Source organism: Ictalurus punctatus, chromosome 18, assembly GCF_001660625.3.
Source record: "Ictalurus punctatus breed USDA103 chromosome 18, Coco_2.0, whole genome shotgun sequence".
Taxonomy (NCBI): domain Eukaryota; kingdom Metazoa; phylum Chordata; class Actinopteri; order Siluriformes; family Ictaluridae; genus Ictalurus; species Ictalurus punctatus.
Window position 1 is genome coordinate 18,309,569 of NC_030433.2, and position 22,178 is coordinate 18,331,746.

At 38.2% G+C, this 22,178-nt stretch overlaps 2 protein-coding genes and 2 long non-coding RNA genes across 5 annotated transcripts in view; 2 read left to right on the forward strand and 2 right to left on the reverse strand.

Annotated features, from left to right (window-relative positions):
• Nucleotides 1–6,882, reverse strand: part of capn5b (calpain 5b) — a 58,609-nt gene extending 51,727 nt beyond the window's left edge. The window contains exon 1 of the mRNA XM_017493584.3: nucleotides 6,199–6,882. The gene's annotated coding sequence lies outside the window, so the exon portion shown is untranslated. The remainder of the gene's footprint in view (nucleotides 1–6,198) is intronic.
• A 728-nt stretch (nucleotides 6,883–7,610) lies between these two features.
• Nucleotides 7,611–7,977, forward strand: LOC128635328 (uncharacterized). The gene is made up of 2 exons (XR_008398276.1): nucleotides 7,611–7,827; nucleotides 7,909–7,977. It is a non-coding gene; the product is annotated as an uncharacterized LOC128635328 (long non-coding RNA).
• On the reverse strand, nucleotides 7,670–9,450 carry LOC124629152 (uncharacterized). The gene is made up of 2 exons (XR_006984048.2): nucleotides 9,324–9,450; nucleotides 7,670–7,998 (listed from the first exon to the last, which is right to left on the reverse strand). It is a non-coding gene; the product is annotated as an uncharacterized LOC124629152 (long non-coding RNA).
• Nucleotides 9,451–9,584: 134 nt separating this feature from the next.
• Nucleotides 9,585–20,658, forward strand: slc35f2 (solute carrier family 35 member F2). Of its 2 annotated transcripts, none has more exons than XM_017493606.3 (9): nucleotides 9,585–9,674; nucleotides 12,178–12,301; nucleotides 14,033–14,205; nucleotides 15,821–15,948; nucleotides 16,437–16,596; nucleotides 17,273–17,429; nucleotides 17,817–17,869; nucleotides 18,553–18,707; nucleotides 19,784–20,658. In XM_017493606.3, the coding sequence occupies exons 2-9, from the start codon at nucleotides 12,186–12,188 to the stop codon at nucleotides 20,030–20,032; spliced, it is 1,191 nt and encodes a 396-aa protein (XP_017349095.1). In that variant the 5' UTR covers nucleotides 9,585–9,674; nucleotides 12,178–12,185; the 3' UTR covers nucleotides 20,033–20,658. The 2 variants fall into 2 exon arrangements, with proteins under 2 accessions (XP_017349095.1, XP_017349096.1); XM_017493607.3 differs by having other exon boundaries at nucleotides 9,597–9,670.
• Nucleotides 20,659–22,178: the final 1,520 nt, after the last annotated feature.

Genomic DNA, 22,178 nt, shown 5'->3' on the forward strand with positions numbered 1-22,178 from the left:
TAGCAGCAATTCATACATGTTCTTTTTTTTATCCCCTAGCCTGACCCCTCAGCTCTTCACTTGGCCCCACCTTCAGCCTTCAACACTCTGGACCCTCTGGCTGGCCCCACCCCACAGGTCTCCAGAGCCATGCATCTGGCTGTGCACGTGGCTCCATCTCATCTGTTCTCTGAACCTTGACACCACCACTAAAGCTCTCCCACCACCACTCCCCCGGCTTTTTATAGCCACCTGCCTCCACCCCATCGGCTCTATGCAGCCACATAGGCCTGCCCCCTCACCCATCTAGAGCTATCCACCTGGCCACACCCTTTCAGCTCTCTGCAGCCACCTGCTCCCAACCTATCACGTCTATGCAGCATCTGGCTCCACCTACACTGTTCTTTTAGTCATATACCTGGCTCCGCCTCGCAAATTGTGACAAGAGTGAGATGTTTGTCAAAGCCTGTGAGCTGTAATTGTCTACTTTGCCAGCATAACATGTTTTTAGTCATTTTTTACACCTATACATTGTGATTCATTTATCAAACATCAACATTATATAGATGTAAAATATATTTGCAGTTTATAAATAAGAATAAGAATAAGAATAACGATAATTTAATCACTGCATTTAGATTCAATTACTTTTGACAGGGAAATCACTCTATACACAGGCTACTTTAATTACCTAGTTTTCAATCAGCTTTTGCCTCCTGCAGGCACTGATTTGATCATTACCTTCTGAGAAGATGTTTTTTTCAGAGCCATAAGTGGCTAGCAACAAATTCCAGTTGCCAGTGTGTTGATACGTTTATGGGGTAGAGCAAAATGACGCACTACTATTGTTAGTTTTACAAGCACGCTCTGCTGTTGAGCAGAAGCAGATGCAGGCCATGTGACGGGCACAGCACCTGAAGAACCTGGGCACTGCCATGTGTGCGTGCTGAGACATCGTCCCTGCCGATCTTCACGCTCTGCTTCTGCTCTTCAAATGCAGGTCAGGCAGGAACATGACTTCCTCAGCCACCTATTATTCATCTGGCCTGCCAATTCCCTGGAAGCAAAGACCGTTCTTGCAATTATATATACTGAATAACTACATCTGGTGGCAAGTACGTGTTCAGCGTGCCGTTTCAGACCATGAAAGGTCTAATGAATTCTGGTTATTTTGGGGAGCCAATTCCCCTATACTGCCCTCACCGTGTTTCAGTTGAGGTGTCTGAAATGCATGGGCAGTTTGTCAATCACGGCTCTTTCACTGCTTTTGTGTGAGAGTGCTGGCGCTGCAGTGAATTATTCATCATCTCTACTCCCAGACCTCCACTCTGATTAATTATGACTTCAGCTCTGCATCCACTGCCTCCAAACTAATGGCACAATCGTTGATGGTGTTTTGAGGCCGCAAATCTTTCCTGAGATCCCTATCACTTCATAGGCAATTTTCTTGGGTTGGACCGGGCACCAGATGCTCACCCAGAATCATATTTCACCAGATCGAACCAAGCAGTCAAAAAAAATACTGTAAATGAGCGAATCCATGCAGCCTAAAAAAATGGCCGCTTATCATGTACAGAGAGGTAGAGAGGTCAGAAAGAGAAATTTTGATGAAAACTGAATGGTTCAAGACAACTGGACAGAGATGTATGCATTTCTGTCCCACTTCAAATTCAAAGCAGATGTGTCTCAGAGGTGTGCTAAAAAGTCATGGAAATGAGCAGTTTTTAACTTAACACAGGTGGTCAGATTGGACGCTTGCGAGGCAAAGAAACACCATATTCGTTAACATGGGAATGCACAGGTCGTTCATGTGGTGCTGCTTGATATATTTACCACATTCATTTACCTTTCCCTAAGTTTGTTAGAACATATCGCAGGTAGGTGAGAGCAGATAGGATTGGTGGGAATTTGCATCAACTAAACCAGAAGAAAACTGGGTTAAGACATGAATGTCAATGTATTAACATAACAAAATGATAAGGAAGGAACAAAACATTTGGGGGCATGGTGTTATAGGAAAATAATCAATGATCAATAGTGTGATTGTGATATGGTCCGATGCAAAGAAAGTTACTGTTGCCATTCCAAAGCTGATTATTTTCTTATAACTATACACCCTGGAGTATTTTTATTCTTCTTATAACACTGCAATTTGCCATTTTTTATTAAAGAACATTTTGTACATTTTATCGGTTTATAGCTACATTTAATGTTGTGGAGCATCTGCAAAGCAAGGTAAAAGTATTTGAAAAAAATGTTTTCTGTGTCAGAAAACAAATAAACATCTCCCCACTGAAAACGTCAAAATAATCAATGACACTCAGCTTTTAATCCGTTTATATAGAGCGTCCAACACACAATTCCCTGTGTAAGCTGCTACTACAGAAAAATTATAACGTATTAGAATGAGTGGATTAATGTAAAGCTGTTAGTCACCTTGCAGGGCTGCTGTTATGCAAAATTAATCGACTGATCAATCCGAATCCAGTACTCAAAAGTGCTGTTGTAGAAATAGCAACAATTTATTACAGCTAATTCTCTGTGAGTACTAAGCAGTAAGAGAAGCACTGGGTCAATGCTGATTTCCATCCTCTCTTGATTGGAGAAATGAAAACACTCCAGTCGTGCCTTGAGAGCAACAGTGGCATATGGTGCCGGGGTTTATCTCGTCACTGCCTTGTGACAGCAAGATTAATCCATACTTGCACTCTACCTTTGTCTCACTAAGTCTCTCTCTTCCTCCATCCCTCAGGCTACATGTAGGAAGCACTGAAGCTGAAGATTTCACTCACATACCTTAATACTGATAGCGAGAAGGGCAAGCTGCAGGTACATAAGCAGCATATTGCTTCACAACTGGATATGTTACTGAAAATACGGTGCTCTCCACTAATATTGGCACCCTTGGTAAATATGAGCAAAGAAGGCTGTGAAAAATAGTTTTTATTATTTAACATTTTGATCTTTTTTTAAAAAAAAATCACAAAAATACTCTGCTCTCGTGGATAGTAAACAATTGCAAACAAAACACAGGACAATTTTTCACAGCCTTCTTTGCTCATATTTACCAAGGGTGCCAATATTAGTGGAGGGCACTGTAGTTGTATACTTTGGCACAGTGATGCATTAATCCCATTTTTCCTGATATGATAGTGATATCTGATACTGATCTGATCCTGGCATCCTCACAGTGAACAAGCAACTCTTCAGGTTTCTGACTGCCAGAAAGTAACCCACATGAGACCATGCCTCATGCATGAATAGAGAATGTTCTAGGTTTTAAGATTTAAGAAAATTTAAAACCACACGATTATTAAATATGGTTGGTTACACCTGGGCCGAATGCCATGAAGTCCTGGAACGTGACAACTTACATCTTGGGAAAGGCAGACTGGGATCAGATGCTGTTTTTGTGGGACTATTTGACACACAATTTTGATTACAATGTAGGGTAGAAGTAATGTGCAAGAGAACAGGATACTCATTAATATTCTGATGTGTATGTACAGTACAGTATTTTCTGTACACATCATCTGTTCTGTGCTCACTGTGAGAAAGGCATCATCTTTATGGGTGATATTTTCTGACCAGTCAGATCTGCTGTGCAAAATCTTTGCTAGACAAAAAATAATGTTAATTCTTCTTTAATTAATCCAACACATGATTTCCAAACAAATTTAAAAAATATAAATTGGGATTCCTTTATCAATCTGGTGAAACAATACATTATCCTGCTATACAATCAAATCCAGTGCAGTGGAGCTTCACATGTCTTTCCCTTTGTATTCATCTACATTTATCTTTGTAATAACAATGGATGTTAATGATTGTTAATTGTTCATGTTTATTCAAATCCTTTTTTAAATTATTATTTATTTCTATATTTTTTTATAACTGTTCCTTGACACACTTGACTAGAGTTGGGGTACTCGATCACGGACTCGAAATTTTTTTTTTGGATTTTCCGAGTATAGTCGAGTCCGCATCATGTGTAACATGAAAAGAAAGATAAAAAATAAATAACAACAAAAATTAAGAAATTCATGAATGTCTCACTGCCTGACCCTGGCTTTCTGTGTGCACACATTTGAAACACACGCGCAGAAAGCTGCCTCATCGTGCGAATACCAAATTGAGTTCTCTTTAGCGGCTTATTACGGTCAAATAAATACACACACATCATGTGAAAATACAGGTCTGGCCGAGTAAAGTGCTATCTGCCCTCTTCCACATACATAAGCTCATGGACGCCCATGATTGGCTGGTGTCACTCTGATTGACAAAGGAAAGTAAGTATACCATCCCTCCTACCCAGAGACCATGGCCAATTTTGCTGACGTTTGGCTCCGGGCCATGGATAGCTGTGACATCTTCTGGATTTGACCTTGCAATCTCCTGACGTTATGGCAAACGATTCTCTGTTGCACCACTCGAGAGTCCCACATGCAACTTTTTTAGGTAATTTTTTTTTACCATGTACCCTTCATAATACCACACTAGCCACAAGGAAACCTACAGTTTGATGCTTTAGTGCTGAGAAAGAACTACCTAATATGTTCTGCAGTTACAAAACGTGATAAGGCTATTTCATACTCCACAGCTGGGGGCCATAGTCAGGTTTAATTTTGTTGTCATGGAGGTACTGCCCCACACTGGACCCCTCCTAGAACCATTACTCACTTTTAATCTACAATACACCTGCCATTTATATATACACGTCTTAAATTGAACCATATTCATCACATATTTGTGGCTTCTTCTTCTTCTATTTGGTCCACAGTATGTATAAAAAAAAAATCAGATACCACACCGAACCAGTGTTTCAAGCCAACATTGGTAATGGCAATCCTCAGTACCAGACTGATGAAACCATACTTAGACACATGCAGCAGAAAGTGTTTTGAATGCTTTTTAAAGTGGCCATAATACATCGGCTAACGTTCAGCGAAGCATTTATCCAGTGTTTCAACTGACACTACATCGCCGCCAACATCCTCATAAAACTTTACAAACAGACTGGTAAATGGCTGTGGTTTAATGCCTTGACTTTATAAAGGAAGTGAGTAAATCGTATTGTAGGTGGCAAATTACTACTGTTCTCCTGAAAATAAGTCCTAGAGTATAAGCATCCCATGAGACAGGGGGCTTTAATTGAGGAAGAGGAAGAGAGCATGAAGAGCAAGAGAGACAACGAGAAACAGAGACAGATGGGCTGGTTGGCTGGGGGGAAGAAAAAAGAGGCCCGAAGGGCTCGGTAGAACCCTCCTCTACTTCTCTCCCCTCCTTCCTCTCTCTATTTCTCAGAGGGTATCCCAGATCTGGCACTGCAGACACTACTGCATGATGGGATGGGATAACGGTGGGGTGTGGTGGCGTCGGGCCATCCGCTGTGGCTCCTGCTCCTGCCCAGCTCCTCCGAATCTGAGAGGAAACCAGAAACCAGCTTGTGCATTGGCTATTGCTTACTTACTCAACTTACAGGATGTGCCTCATATCATAGGCTTCAAAAATGCCAAAGATTATAGATCTTCTTTAATATTTTAGTGTAAATTATTGCATCTCATACAATTTTAGATAAAGTCATTTGTGTGTGTGTGTGTGTGTGTGTGTATATATATATATATATATATATATATATATATATATATATATATATATATATATATATATATATATATGATGGGTGCAAATAAAAATTTTAATTTTTAACATTAATTTAAGAACATTTCATTTTTGACATTCTAAATACATTTGGAATTTCGGTGCCGAGCAAAAACATAGGCTATATTGCACATTATTATGGACAGAAGGCAAAACATGAATATTTTTTCCTCATTATCAGAACAGGTTCGCGTGACACTAAAAAAATTAAAAAATTATATTCATAACAAAACCAGCAGCATCTTTGTTGAGCTCAGCATTGCAAAGACTCTGTATTCGCCTAAATTCAGGCGGCAAGGCATGCCGGGTCTTTTCACGCGCAGATGCTGCAAGTCGTATTCGCAGTCAAATAGCTCGATCAGCACGCGCACAGCAGCAGAAAGCGCACGCGGGAGCTTGTTAGTGCCGTTAGATCGCCGTTATTCCGTCAGGTGGACAGATTTACACCTCGACACAAATCAGATCAAATCCAATCAAACGCCGGACCTCACCGTGGCGTTTTAAACAGTTTGAAAGCAGTGTGCACTCCGTGCGTGGCGCGCGCAGTTAATGCCGTACCTGAGCACCGCTCCGCTCCCTCGGCAGCGTCTCCTCTTCTTTTCTCTTCTCCTCTGTTCTCTTTTCTCCTATTCGCTCCGCTCCTCCGGGGATGCAGCGGCGACCCGAGCCTCCTCCTCCACCTCTTTCTATCTCTCTCCCTCTCTCTCTCGCTCGCTCGCTTTCTTCCCGCCTGCAGATCAGCGCGCGAAGGCCAGGGGGAGCCTCTGCGTCTGAGCATGTGCGGTAGAGAGGAACATGCGCGTGCTCGCATACGAACACATCTCTCTCTCTCTCTCTCTCTCTCTCTCTCTCTCACACACACACACACACACACACACACACACACTCTCTCTCTCTCTCTCTCTCTCTCTCTCTCTCACACACACACTCTCTAACACACACACACTCTCACTCACTCTCTCAATCTCTCACACACACACACTCTCTCTGTCTCACTCTCTCTCTCTCAAATACACACACACACTCTCTAACACACACTCACACTATCTCTCACAAACACATTCTCTATCTCGCTCTCTAACACACACACTCTCTAACACACACACACTCACACACACTCTCACTCTCTCACACACACACACACACACACACTCACACTCTATCTCTCTCTCACACACACATTCTCTATCTCGCCCTCTCTCACACACGCACACAAACACACACTCTCTCTCACTCTCTCTCTCTCTCTCTCTCACACACACACACACACACAAAGGCAGGCAGGTAAATTCTCTTTAACACATATACTGATAAATATGCACAAAAATATTTACATATTCTCACACACATACACACTGATAAAGAACCACACACACTTTGCAATGTAAATAATTATGCACTAATACCTGAATTAATACTTATTTAAATATGACCTAATGTTGAGTTAAGGCATAAATATTAAACTAAGGAAGAGCTGACCTCAACTACGACTCGAATTCATGTGTGAATAAGCAAGCTTGAATACACGTTAGTATGTTTGTTAGTTAATGTATTAATTAACATGTAGGTGTAAACTAAATCAAACATGCTCTATAAGAAAGAATATGAATGGAATGTGCATTATTTCATATTGTTTATATCATATGCCATATGCAGCCGCATACACAAACATCATGGCAGTGGATTACTTTCAAAAAATGTACACTGATCCTCCTTATCGACTGTAGAAGGACTATAATAATAAACACCAATAATTTCATCTCAAAGCCATCCAGTGATGTTTGTGTACACACAGCTGCATATGGCAAATTAACTAAGTATGAATGTCAATATGCTAACTAGGGTAACTAACTGGATTTTCATGAATACCACATTTCTTGTGGAAATGCTCCTGAAAGCAATACATTCATTTATATCCAGCTTGTTAAATGAAGTTCATGATAATGTTTTATTTTTTTCCCTTAAGGTTTTGACTTCCCCTTTATCGCTGGGACCATGCAAGAAGATCAATTATGGTCACATGACTGCACCACCTGACCTGCTCAATTCAGAATCTAATCAATCAATGTAGCAACAGAAGCTCTTTATTTGATCTCTGTTTGCTTTAATGTTCCTTTAATTTGTTACACAGCAAACAGGGATTCTGAAATCATCCGGGATAGATGCCAGCAGTAAATCCGGTCTCCTGTAAGATCTTGCTGTATCTGTTTCGTCCTTCTTTATGTATTTGTGTTTGATCTGCTCCTTAGTCATCTTCTTCTGAAACAGGAACATGTTCTTCAGGATCTTCAACAGCTCAATCTGCAGCTGGGTATTTGTGATCGTCTTCCTCGTCTTCCTCATCTTAATAAAGGCTTCCTACAAAAAAAAGTGAAAGAAGAATGCGTTCCAATCATCATTAGATCTTTACTTGTGTGTGTGTGTAATATCCTGCACAACTGAATGGCTTCATTCTCCTGTAGTTATTACTCCTGAAGTTATTACCTGGTTTGACTGGTCACCTGAAGTAAATAGATTTAAACCATCCCATCCATCCATCCATTTTAAACACCACTTATCCTACAGAGGGTTTCCTCAAAAGCGATGCAAACTCCATGCACACAGGTGAAGGTGGGATTCAAAACCCCAACCCTGGAGGTGTGAGGTGAACGTGCTAACCACTAAGCCCTGTAGATTTAATCCAAACCGTAATTTAAAAAAGAAAAGTAATAGAAGGCTAAAAATAATGTTGCCTCATGCCTATTGTGTTCTGTCAGTGGAAAATTCAAGAATAAAAAGCTTTATGGCTCTGATAAATCAACAAAATATAACAATATTATTATATTGTATGATAATTATAGTATAATTATACTATATGTTTGAATAATGAGCCTAATACGGGAATAAAAATAAATCTGTACTGATTTATACATTTGAGAATACACCATTTTACTAGGTTATGATAAAAAAAAAATCTACAATTTCCTTATTTGACTTATATGAGCATAATTTTTATGGCTTTTACTGGTTCTTCCACAATGTTGTAGGACAGTCCTATATTTTATAGCCCCTGGAGCCCCCTAGTGGACACCTGAAGCATTTACACAGTTATTAATTCCATTACACTCGTACTGAAAATTGTAAATCTTTTTATATAGTAACTTTTAGAGAACAAATCTACCAAAATCAAACTAATCGTTGTATTTAGAACCTGCCACTTACAAAAAATCCGGGTACCACTTGCCTTCAGGAAATGAGACGTCGGCATGATCATTTAATTTTTTCTCGCGTGCTAGTTCACGCATTCCAGATCTCGCGAGAGTACACGCGTGATCGATGTTTTTTTTTTTTTTTTTTTTTTAATGCTGCTTCTAATGCAAATTCTAATGCAAAGACAAGAGGACCATTAGCACTGTGTAACTCAGACATCCCCAACCTGCACAAACTCATTTCAGAGAGGTATAGCTCCACCATCCCTGCAACCCCATCTCTCTCTCTCTCTCACACACACACACACACACACACACACACACACACACACACACACGTGTATATATATAATGTTTAAATAAATAAATAAACAAATAATACATGCTACATATTTGCCTGATGTACCTAGTCATTAGAATTGTAGACCTATAACATAAAGGCTAACACCAAATGTATGATAATGTTCAGCTGCTGCTTCAGCAACACTTTCTCACCTCAGCCAATCACATATCGCGAAGGAAGGGCTGATTAATATTCATAAACTTGCGTCAGCGCTGTCTCTGATTTGCCGGTTTACTCGCGAAGTCGGCTGAGATGTAAGGAAAAGGGGCGGGGCTTTTCAAACAAATATGTAACCCTTGAGCAATATGTCACGTTCCAAATTATGCCATATTGCTGATAAAGTGCACTAGATAGGGTATATGAGCTGTTAGTCTTTACGCTCTGCATTGGACCTGTATAGGGGATTTGAGATAAAGCCGAGTTCTTGCGGAAATCGTGGCTGTTACTGATTCGTTACCACATGGGACTCGGAGCTGCCGGCGAGATGTATTGATTGAGCGTAGGTAAATGATGCTCTTTTCTTAAATCTTAAATATGCTGGTCGTTAAAACGAAGTGCTGTGAAACATACAGTCATAATACAGGTTTTGCTTGTAGCTAAAACATAATTCTGGATTTTTCTACTGAATCGTTTTGAATAGTTTAGCTAGCTCGCGTGCTAGCTTTATCCACATCAATGAACGCATTTAGTTAGCTTGATATGTATTTATTGGCCGTATCCGACTGTAAATGTGTGTTGTTCTTGCTTTTATTGTTTTACATCATGTCGAGTGTGATGTGACTAATTTAAAAAGTTATTTTTTGACCTTAAGCACGTGTTCACTTATTGTTCTGGGGTCGGGGGATTGGATAAAACACAGCTGTTTATTGATTAGACTTGCTGTCTAAATACACTATATGGGCAAAAGTATGTGGACACCTGATATCATGCCCATATGTGGTTCTGACTCAAACTGTTGGAAGCCCACAGCTGTAAAAGTATAGGATGTCTTTGTATGCTGTAGTGTTTCAATTTCCCTTCACTTAAGTGAATGGTCCCAAACCTGTTCCAGCATGCCAATTCTGCTGTGCACAAAACGAGGTTTATGAAGACATGGGTTGCCAAGGTTAGTGTGAAAGAACTTGAGTGTTCTGTACAGAGCCCTGAATTCAACCCCATTGAGCACCTCTGGGATGAACTGGAACCCCGACTGCACCCCAGACCTCCTTGTCCAACATCACTAATGCTCTTGTGGCTGAATGAGCACAAATCCCCACAGTCACACTCCAAAATCTAGTGGAAAGCCTTCCCAGAAGAGTGGAGCATATTATAACAGCAAACAGGTGAATAAATCTGGATTGGGATGTTCAAAAATCACATATAGTGCCTTATATCGTGTATGGCCATATAGTGTATGGTTTCTATACGAGTGTTTAATAGGATGTAAAAATGTAAAGAGTATATTTGAACATATTAAATGTGTTAAGGAAATGTTTAAAAAAAAAACAACAAAAGGAGAAAACAGACCAACCTTCAAAAGAGACATATTTTCGCAGTAATATTTAATATTGCATATATGTTTAACGGCGGGTAGAGGAACGTTTCACTTGTAATTTAGAAGCAGCGCTTTTGCGGCATTGACCCCGCATTGCAGTGTCAAACGCGTATCGTGAAACGATGCGGTGTTGGACGCTTAGCAACAGTCAGAAATTGAACAGGGCGTGCTGTTCAATCACATGCTTTGTACAGTCACAGAAACCTCATGTGTTGTGTTCGTAGTTGCAGCGTTTCAGGGGGTGAATAAAAAAATGATGTCAAATGTTGAGGAAATTGTGTCAACTGGAGTGAAGAGGGGAGAAAACAAGTCAGAAAAGTATCCATTTTATCCAATCTTAGTTGTTGACATTGCAAATATGCAAATAAGAACATTAAACCAGGGTTTGGGAATGTACAGTGTAAAACGTCAGATTATGAATACCCAGGATTAACTGTTAACCCCGGGTAAAGTATGAGCAGTGTGAAATGTTAGTGTGAAAAGCCCTAATGTGTTTAGGTGTTTTTTTTTTGTTTGTTTGTTTTTGTTTTTTGTATATTGTACATGTTCACTCAGTGTTTTCTCTTCCACCGTCTAAGCCTGATAAAGAAACTATTTAAAAAAAAATAAATTCTTTACTGTTTTTGATTTTCCTGTTCCCTATCATTTTAACTGAGCTATGTGGGGTTTTTTTTTTTTTTTTTTTTTTTTTTTGGGCATTTCTTCTATTTTTCTTTTATTCTTTTTTTACGTACTACTTGTCCTGTTTGACTGCTTACTTGAATTGATATAATACAAATCTGCAATACAAATACAAACCTGTTCTAGGAAAAAGAAAAGCTCTAGGGCTTGAGTACTTAGCCATAGTATTACTAAACACTTTTGATTAAAAAGCTTAAGATTTTAAATAGTTAACAAGAGTATCATTGAAATCTGTACTGAGTGGCTCTGTGAAGTCTGTTTTACATTTAAAGAGTTGCTTGGCTACAAAAAGTTTTGAGAACCCTTGCTTTACAGCTTTACCGAGTCCTGTGGATAATTGTTGAAATAGGAAGTAAGTTCAAGCTAGGAACGTTCATTCAATATAGACATGGATTCAAAGATGATTTGTTTTAAGTGCTCATAACTTTTTTTTATTTATTTATTTATTTATTTATTCATTCATTATTATTATTATTATTATTATTATTATTATTATTATTATTATTATTATCATCATCATAATTGTTCAAAACATGCTCTTAGTCACTCTTTGCAGTCTTGTAGTTGTAGCTTGAATTTCAAGAGTTTTGTGATGAGCATTTTGGTTGCAGTTACAAGTTTGTCTCTGAGAAGTCTGACTGTTGAAGTTGCAGTTTCTATTGGTCCACATTAATGAGCTCTAAATTCTTTAAGAGATTAAAGAATTCTGGCTGCTTCCTGGCTCATTGTGGTTCTTGCATACAGACTCAATAAATCTTAAATCCTCTGCTGTAATTTTCGGTTCTTTTCAGCCGGACTTATGGAGCGTGAGGAGGGATGCAGACCCCCTGACCGTGTGGGTCTGAGAGCTCCTGGGAGCTGGAGAGCATTGGTTTGTGGACCGAGGAACCTCCTGCTGAAGGATGTTTTTAATTGGTAAGATTCTCATCATACTAAATGCTGTGCAATGACCGACATAAAGACTATTTTTAATAGCAGTGTAACTATACACTCGGGCCACGATTCAATTCGCGATACTGCGTTCAGGAGTCGATTAAATTAGATTTTCAGAAGAAAAATTATGACTGAAAAGATTCTATAACAACCAATGCTAATCAACAATGTGTGTTTTTGTTTGTATGAAACTGTAAACAAATGAAAAGATTGCTATGAACAGAGGATATTGTAAACAAAATGTATTCCATATCTTAAAAATAAAAAAATAAATGTACAGATTTGTTTATTTATACTCCCCCAAAATTTTGTTAAATAAACAAAGATCATTGACCTGGGGACAACGATCGTCTGAGACATAATGAGCGCTGTAGCAGAAATAGAGCTCCAAAGTCAGTTAAAATGCCCGGTTTCCACAGCCTCTTTCTCAGACACCGTAGATCACAGAGGTGTGGAGATCGATAGCTTTTTAATAAAAACATTAAGAGCTCTTTTTAACAGTCATAATGGTAGTGTAATCTTATGATGTTTCATTCATGTTGGTTGTTGCATTCCAGAGTTATCGGAGCTTTTGATCTATACAGATCTCACAGGGTCTCCATGAAAGAACACGATCATGTGCCCTGCATGCCCTCTATATATTTTAACTCTATATAAATAAAATACCTCTGGTGTTTAAACAGTGCAATTGCATTACATGCATATATACTGAAAATCTGATATAGCACGTTTCCACGATGCGCGTCATCACATTTTTGACGCATCATATCGTGATGTCATTACACCTCTACTTAAATATTATTATACAACAACTGTGTTAAATTCTCCAATGCCTTCTGAGTGGTCAAAAGGCATTGGTTAATTTTTTGTACCAGCAGCTCTGACAGTAGTTCTGTCTGCGAGGCAAATGCGTCTGTTCTAATTATCGCACCTTATTGTTTGTATAGTAACAACTCATTCACAGGGACTTGTAATGTGGATGCTCCACATAAACTAAGGCTAATAATAAATCCTGTTCTTTTAACAAATAATTGATGAGAGGAATATTTCTGTAACTATATGTTCATTTAACGTTAATGGAAGGAGTCTCCAGTTTCAGCGCTTTGTAACAGTCAGCATTAGAGCTGTATTATTTTATCTTATTAAAAAAGAGATGCTGTCAGATGGTCAGACATTCCATGACATTTAATGTAACTGTAAATTAATAAAATATCCATTGTGGTGTTCATTGATTAAATATAAAATAGTTAGTGTTCGCAAATTGCTGTAGTTATAAGAAGAGTAAAACATTCGGGGACATTTACATACAATAATCAACTTCATGGTGGTCACAGTAAAGCTGCTTCGCGTCAGTCATCACAAAACACCGTCTTTGTTAATTATCCTATAACGGCACATACCATAGTGTTGAGTCATGCTTCTCATTTAAAAAAAAAAAAAAAGAGAGAGAGAGGAAAAATCTCCCACCCACTTTTAATATACTCTTCTTTTGCAATTCCTTTGATGCAAATTTTCAAATTGTGTCAGAGAGGATGTTAAAAAACTCACAGGCCACTTGAGTTATTGAATAAGATACATATTTTCAAGCACTGATTTGATGATTAGGATTTGTGTCATTTAATTCCTTTATCAGCAGATCTAAAGATTAGTCATAACTGTTGTAATATGTTGGTGGAGTCTAGTGGTCATTCTGTCTCTGTATTCACTCCCCAGCCACCTCCTGAAGACGGTCCTGTTGGGTCAGGTCCTGTCCATGCTGATCTGTGGGACAGCCGTGACCAGTCAGTATCTGGCGGAAGCTCATGTGGAGACTCCGATGCTGCAGAGTTTCCTAAACTACACTCTGCTGCTCCTAACCTACACCACCACTCTTTCACTCAGGAGAGGTACAAAGATGATCCAGTCTATACTGATAGCCGCTAAATATCATGCTATTCAGTTGAGGTCATGCGTTTACATACACCTCACAGAATCTGCAAAATGTGAATAATTAAAAATAATAATAAGAGGGATCATAAAAATTGCATTTTGTTTTTAAGTACTGCCCTGAATAAGCCATTTCACATAATCAGATGTTTACATCTAGTCCACGAGACACAATAATAATTGAATTTACACAAATTAACCAGTTCAAAAGTTTACATACCCTTGATTCTTAATACTGTGTTAGCTGGATGATCAACTACCATGTTTGTTTTGTGATAGTTGTTCATGAGTCCCTTGTTTGTCCTGAGTAGTTAAACTGCCTGCTGTTCTGAAAAAAAATCCTTTTCTGCATATTTGACCCCTTTCCAACAGCGGTTTACTGACCACAAAATCAAGGTCCTGCCATGGCCATCCCAGACTTGAAACCCATAGAAAACCACAGGAAGTCATGGTTGAACAATTTCCTGTTCCTAGTCACCCAGGTGTACAAAAAAAAAAAACATATCAGTGGGAGTTTATTTCACATATATTTTTCTCATATGAATTCAAATACGTGGCAATAATTGTTGCACACCTATATTTAACAAAGTATTGTTTTTAAAAAAAAAAAAAAAACTGTCCCCATGCTCCCTGGGATAGGCTTCCCCGTGACCCTGAAAAGGATAAGCGGTATAGAAGATGGATGGATGGATGGAAAGACAAACTGTTTTGTTTGCAGTTGTTTGATATCCATGAGAGCAGAGTATTTTTGTGAATTTTAGAACAAAAGATTAAAAGGTTAAACAATAAAGACAATTTTTCACAGCCTTCTTTGCTCATATTTACCAAGGGTGACAATATTAGTGGAGGGCACTGTATATAGTTATAGCATGTATCATGTCACACATTAATATTATAATATTTAATAACTTATACATACGATTTGTTCTAAAATTCGTAAACAGTTACTCTGCATTTATTATTCGATCTAGAGAAATATACACTGGACAACAGACTCTTCTAACTGAAGCTGACTTTCTTTGCTATTAACATTATAATGTGTTAGAAACTCAACTTATCATGCATGATGTTTATTTAAAATAAAAACAAATGTAGTTGTTGGCAAATTGATGTGGTATAAGAGGAATAAAACATTAGGACACTAATTATGGGGAAAAAAATTTATGGGCAAAGCTTCTGTTTGATAACGGTTTCACACCAGCGCATTATGGATGATTTTCCTATACATACTGCGGACTCCATGTTTTATTCTTTACTTAAATAACAGTAAGCAAGGAAATGGTTAACATCAGTGAACTGTATTTATTGGAGATGATGCAGCAAAATATTGGTCAATTTCTACTTTTGACCAAATAATCTCTAGATATTTTGACTGGGCGGATTAAACAGACCTACACAGTTAACTTACTGTATTTACATAATTTTAAATGAGAAAAATGTATTAAAATGCGCTTTATAGGGTACTTTGTTGTCTGGAAAATACTATACAGCTCACTTCATGTTATCACTTCATGGTTATGTGCCATTTTTAAAGCTGTTCAGTTTCCTGATTTGAATCTGTTCCCTTCTGCCCAGGAGATGAGAGCTTTTTTCAGATATTGAAATCGAGGTGGTGGAAGTATTTGCTGCTGGCACTCACAGATGTTGAGGCAAACTACACAGTTGTGAAGGCTTACCAGTTCACTACACTTACAAGCATTCAGGTATTGCTTCATTTTCTCAGCTCATTTCCTAACATGTTTCTTCGATTAATGTAACATGAACTGTTTAATGTACAGAATCATTATCATATGTAAACATCTGTTATGTGAAATACTGTAGTTTAACATTTTGCAGAATCTGCAAGGGGTGTGTAAATTTATGAGCACAACTTATTGAGCTCCATCCTTCTATCTAGAGCCATTTGTTTGTCTGTTCTCATTTTATGTACATTATGGCATTAACATTTTCATCCCATTGCGTTTTTATCCCCATCTTTACAGGTTTCTGTGTACACAACTGTACTATTTGAAACTTGAATAAAATTGTGTTAGCTTTAAAACTTCCTTTTGCATCAGTAACTGCAAAGTGAATGTACATTTTCATTATTAAAAGAAATATTAAAGAAGTTTGATCAAAGCTAATAATAAGTATTATTATTTTTTAAGTTTAAATGGGAGTGTGTTCTCATCAGCTATTTTGTGTGTTGTAGCTGCTGGACTGCTTTGTGATCCCGGTGCTGATGGTGCTCTCGTGGTTCTTCCTGAAGACCCGTTACAGGCTGCTGCACTTCATCGCCGTGGCCGTGTGTGTGCTTGGGGTCGGAGCGATGGTGGGAGCCGACCTGCTTGCTGGAAGAGACCAGGGCTCAAGTGGGTACTCCCCATCAGCTATTATACACTGCCTTTTTCCTTTTATGTTTTTTTAAAAAAATATTATTGTTGTTGCTCTTGTAACTTGTTCGTAATATTCTAATAAGCTTTACATATGGAAGTTGACATATTGTCGATAAACAATATTGTCATTTTAAGACCATTTTATGCCACTCATTACGGCCATGATTATACTTTCCCACAATCACGAAGCTAGACGTTACGTCAGGTTGAATGATTCTGATTGGTTAAGGCATAGATCAACTTAAGAAATTTCCACATTAAATGAAAACCTTTTGTTTACAAAGGCCAACAGGAAGTAGTACTAGTCTGAAAGGCAACTATGAGTAAAACACTAAGAGCCCAGACATTATCTCTGCATTTTGACTTGTTCACCCTGACTTAGTCTAATCTAGAGGTTAGAAAAGCATACAATAGTCTCTCAGCATCATGTAGCCTTAGCATATTTTTTTGTTTCGGCTAAAACTAATTTAAGTAGTTAAATTAAAATTAAAAAATTAAAATTTTGATTTCACAGAATGCACAAAATAAAGCCCGAATTTGTGCATCATCCTTAGGTGGAAATGTATCTATCCTGTGAGGATTTCATGGAAGTTGTAATTGCATTTATACCAAAATTCCCTGTCTTTATTTCCTATCTCTTTGTGTCCATCAGACTCTGATGTGTTACTGGGTGACGGCTTGGTGCTGATCAGTGCTGCTCTGTATGCCGTGTCTAACGTGGGTCAGGAGTACACGGTGAAGAACCTGAGCAGGGTGGAGTTCTTGGGCATGATGGGACTTTTCGGGACGCTGATCAGTGGTGTACAAATGTAACTTACTTCACTGTAATGTCGCCTTGAGGTGGTGGGAGGATGTTTTAAAATGAGTGCGATGTGCATCAAATGTGTCTGAGCTGTGTAACCATCAAGATTACTGATGCCTACATTTGCTTATTGTTCTTTCTTTTAAATGGATATCCTTCCTGACTTCCTGAACTTGAGCATTTTTAGTAGTTTTGTTTCAGCTTTGTTAATGTTGAGCTTTGCAAATATCTTGAGCACAGATACAGTTGGATTTCCTGCTTGTGTTTATAACAATTATGAGCATTTAAAAAAATCGAACACCGTATAATACTGTTAACAGTTATAACCGCGATTACTTTTGATGAGTCAGTAATTCAGAATGTATTTAATCCTGTGTGTCCTTTTGTCCTTTAGGGCTGTACTTGAGGGCGGTGCAGTCAGTAAGATCAGCTGGGACTGGAAAATATGTGAGCACATTCACATCGGTGCTATTAGTTTTTACTAATATTGCTTATGATGTAAGAAATAAAATACTTGAGGGCAGTGCTGTTATAGAAAATAATGAGTGACTGGGTGGTGAGACGAAGCGGCATTAGTGAGAACACCCCAAAGTTATTATTTTCCTATAACAGCAGGTCCTGAAGTGATTTATTCTTTTAATACCACAGCAGTCTATGTCAACACTAACCATTTTAATTCTTTTAGGAATGACACATTGTACTTTTTCTCCATTTATAGTTGTGTTAAATATTATGGAACACCTGCTAAACAAGTTTCTGTTATGATGTCTGTTATAGCAGGAGTTGCTCCCTCACCAGCCTTCCTTTTTACTTGAGACAAAAAAATGGAGCTTGTCATTACCAAGAAACAGTAAAGCGCAAATGTCTCCTCACAGAATTTTTTTTATTATTATTTTTTTAAATAACAATACACACATATATATTTTTTTATATCTGGTTTTTAACCTATAGGTTATGTGGCGTGTCCTCCATACAAGTCCCTGTGAATAAACTATTACTATATTGACATAACCCCGTGATTTGCGGCTGCATTATTGTCCGAGGTGCTGTCACAGAAGATTAATCAACTCTTTCTGACCAATCAGAATCAGGAATTCATACCATAACCAGCTGTTAATGTTTCTCCGCAGGCTTGCTCTTCATCGGCTTTGTGCTGTGCATGTATGGCCTGTACAGTTTCATGCCTGTGGTGGTGAAGATGACCAGTGCTACAGCGGTGAACCTCTCGCTGCTAACGGCTGATCTCTTCAGTCTGTTCTGCGGCATCGTACTCTTTCACTACATGGTGAGTTTCGGCTTTCTGATATACTACGGGCAGTGGGATGGCCCAAGTGGAAGACCTTTTTATTGTTCATTTTGTACAAGTACAACAAAAATGGATTGCAACACCCAATTCAGTACATACAAAATATAAAATCAAAAATATAATACAAACAATATAAACTCTATATACATAATAAGAAACAGTGTACGTCAAATGTCCAGTGTTGCCATAAATTATATGTGTATTATGGAAGATTTTCTGTACAGTATAAAATATAAACATTGATTCATAATGTAATTGATTCATTATGTACCAGTAATCATATGTATAGTGTAATAACTATAATAGATAAATAAATATCTATATTATTGTGCGTTAAAATATATATAATTATAATAAGTGCAATATTTATAGGAATTACCAGTACAGCAGCTGTAGACCTGCAAAAGTTCAAGTAGAAATAGGAGCAAGTTAATGGCATGTTTACTCTGGTTTATAGTCAATAGACATTTGCAATTAATCAGTTATATAATACTGTATACTGCAGTATTTATGCACTGTACTGATATTGTAAGAAATTCAAGGCAGTATTTGACAGCTGTGTTTTAAGGCTATTTATTTTGTCTTTATTTCAAGGCAGAATCTCAGTGAAGGCAAATTCATAGTTTCTGTGTAATTTTAAGGAACACCGCTGGCTAACTCAAACGGTCAGTGCAGCCTTTTAATAACCCTTTAACAAGCCCACTTGGGTTTTTGTCGAAGTTGAGAAACTGCCAATTCAAACACATGCTTTCTCCGAGACACGCGACGACAGTCAACTACAATTTTTCAAACTGGTGCTCGTGCTGCTTCACAGGGCAGAGTAACAGACTCGGAGGAAAGCGCGATCTGCCCTCTTTAGCCTACGTGAGCTCTCACACACCCATGATTGGCTAATGTTGCTGTGATTGATAGGGGAGAGTGTGAGTAGCCATCCCTCGCTACCAGAGAGCATGGCCAATTCTGCTTCCTTGGCTTTACTTACTTTTCCGCAAGATGCTCTCCATTTCATATATCAGTTACGTGGTGTAAACTCTGACTATTTCTTTTTTCTACAGTTCTCGGTCCTGTACATCGTATCATTTGTGGTGATCACCATCGGCTTCATCCTGTTTAACATCATTCCCACTTACACACCAGCTCCATGTGATGCCACCGAGAGTGCTTATCAGAGCGTAGCCACGGCAGAGGTGGTGCAGGGAGATGGAGAGACTGCGCTGGACTGCCAGCAAGATGGACAGCAGGAGGAGAAGTGTGGACACACAGAACCCTGTACAACCCTCTGTGCACTGAAATGCATTGTGTAACATGATGCTCTACAATGTAGAGTGCACAGTGTTGGATATGCCTGATTTTTAAAAGCAGTGCCTTTTTTACTTCGACTAAAAGTTACTGTATTGTTGTTGATTTTGTTTGATTGGAATCAGCTTTTACAGTGTATAATGTTTTTTTTACTGAATATGTCTGATCAGTACATTTTAGATGTTATTTTATTTAGTCTGAAGTTTACGTGTTGCACTCTGTTGTAATTAGCGGTGAATATTTCTTTAAGGTCAGAAACAGGGTTTTACGTTATTGTAATAGTCAGTAGTTACACATGATTATAAAAGTCGCAGCTGATTGGCACATGGTCAAATCCTGTTATGTTGTGTGCCAGTATACAAAACAAATAGTGTTTCCATTAATCATGATGCTAAAATATTTAAAAATCTGTAAGGTTAAAAAAAAGCTGCTTTTCTGAATGTTGTTTTAAATCTAGAGTATTATCACCTCATGAAGTTGCGTTCCATTGGTGCTTAAATTCTTGTCACAAAGTGACTTATTATTTTGGTCAGTATGTAAAGTTTTAACTGCTCAAAGCAGATGTACCAGCTGTAAGATAAAGCACTTTTTTATTGATATGCTGAGTATTTAATAAATAACTTTGTTTATATATTGTCTCATGATATTGTTTATACTGTTATACTTTTCATAATGAACACTGAATGTATGAAAACATTGACCATATGGAGTATAACATGGTTGAAAGTAATAGGTTTGAGAGGGGTTTTTTTTAGCATAGAATTAGCAGATACACAAAATGTAGTTAACTAGAATTCATGCTAATTGTGTAAGAACATTTTAAAGACTTGCTTGATCAAATCAAACATCAGAATGGTGAGGGGGAAAAATGTGATCTTGGTGACTTTAACCACGGCATGGCTGTTGGTGCCAGATAGGCTGGTTTAAGTATTTCAGACACTACTGATCTGGGATTTTCACACACAACAGTCTCTAGAGTTTGCAGAAGGTCTGCAGGCTGAAACACCTGATGAGCGAGAGCAGAGGAGAATGACAGTCTAGTCCTGGCTTTATTTAAAATACATTTTTTGTAAATTTAATTTCAACACAAATGGCACCCCAATCATGGAACGCCCTGACACACTATATAGCTTAATCTCTACATTAACATTTATTCATTTATTAGTCACTTTTATCCTCTAACTGTATGCCTACAAGTTGCCCAACAATGCATATGTGTATAATAAACTGCAGTAAGTGTTCAAGCAGTGTTTTAAAAACCCCGACATGCTTGATATACTAACACGCACACAAACATTAAATTTACATTTACGGAATTTGGCAGATGCCCTTATTCAGAGCGACTTACATTTATACAACTGAGCAGTTGAGGGTTAAGGGCTTTGCTCAAGCGCTCCAACAGTGGTAGGGCTTGAACTCCTGACCTTCTGATCAGTAATCAAGAGCCTTTAACTACTGACCCACCACTGAGCCACCACTGCCCCTTAGGGTTTTACCATTACCATGCCATGATCATGTCACTGACAGGCAATTTCAGTTAATTGATGGAGTAAAAAGGACTGATGGATTGTGCAGAAGAACAAATGTGTTGTAGTTAGTAAATTGTATACCCACAACCTGCACCTACAGTGCTTTAAGATTAATAATTAGTAACCCCATTGAATATTTCCGCATTTTGTAGTGTTACAACCTGGAATTGAAATGTACTGAATTGGATTAATACTGATTTTAATAGTTAGTTAATTATTTACATTAATCAGACATGCAACCGAGAAAATTCTCAACGTGATGCTACCGCTACCCTTCTTTACTGTATGGGTGATGTTCTCAGAGTGATGAGCAAGTGTGATCGTTTCTGCCAAAAGTAGCACTTTGTGTCATGCCAAAAAAAAAACCAACAAAAAAAACATTTTGGCCAGAACAAAATAACCTTTATGCACATGTTTGCGGAGTCTCCAACATACCTTTTGGCAGCCTCAGCTTTGTGGAGTGTCCAGGCTTTGGCTGTCCTGTGGACAGCTTCTCCTATCTGAGCTATGGAGCTCTCCAGCTCCCTCGAGTTACTGTACTATTGGCCTCTTGGTTGCTTTTGTCACCATAATTTTTGCTCTCCTACATGCAAAGTCACAATTGTTCAAATTTGAGATATTG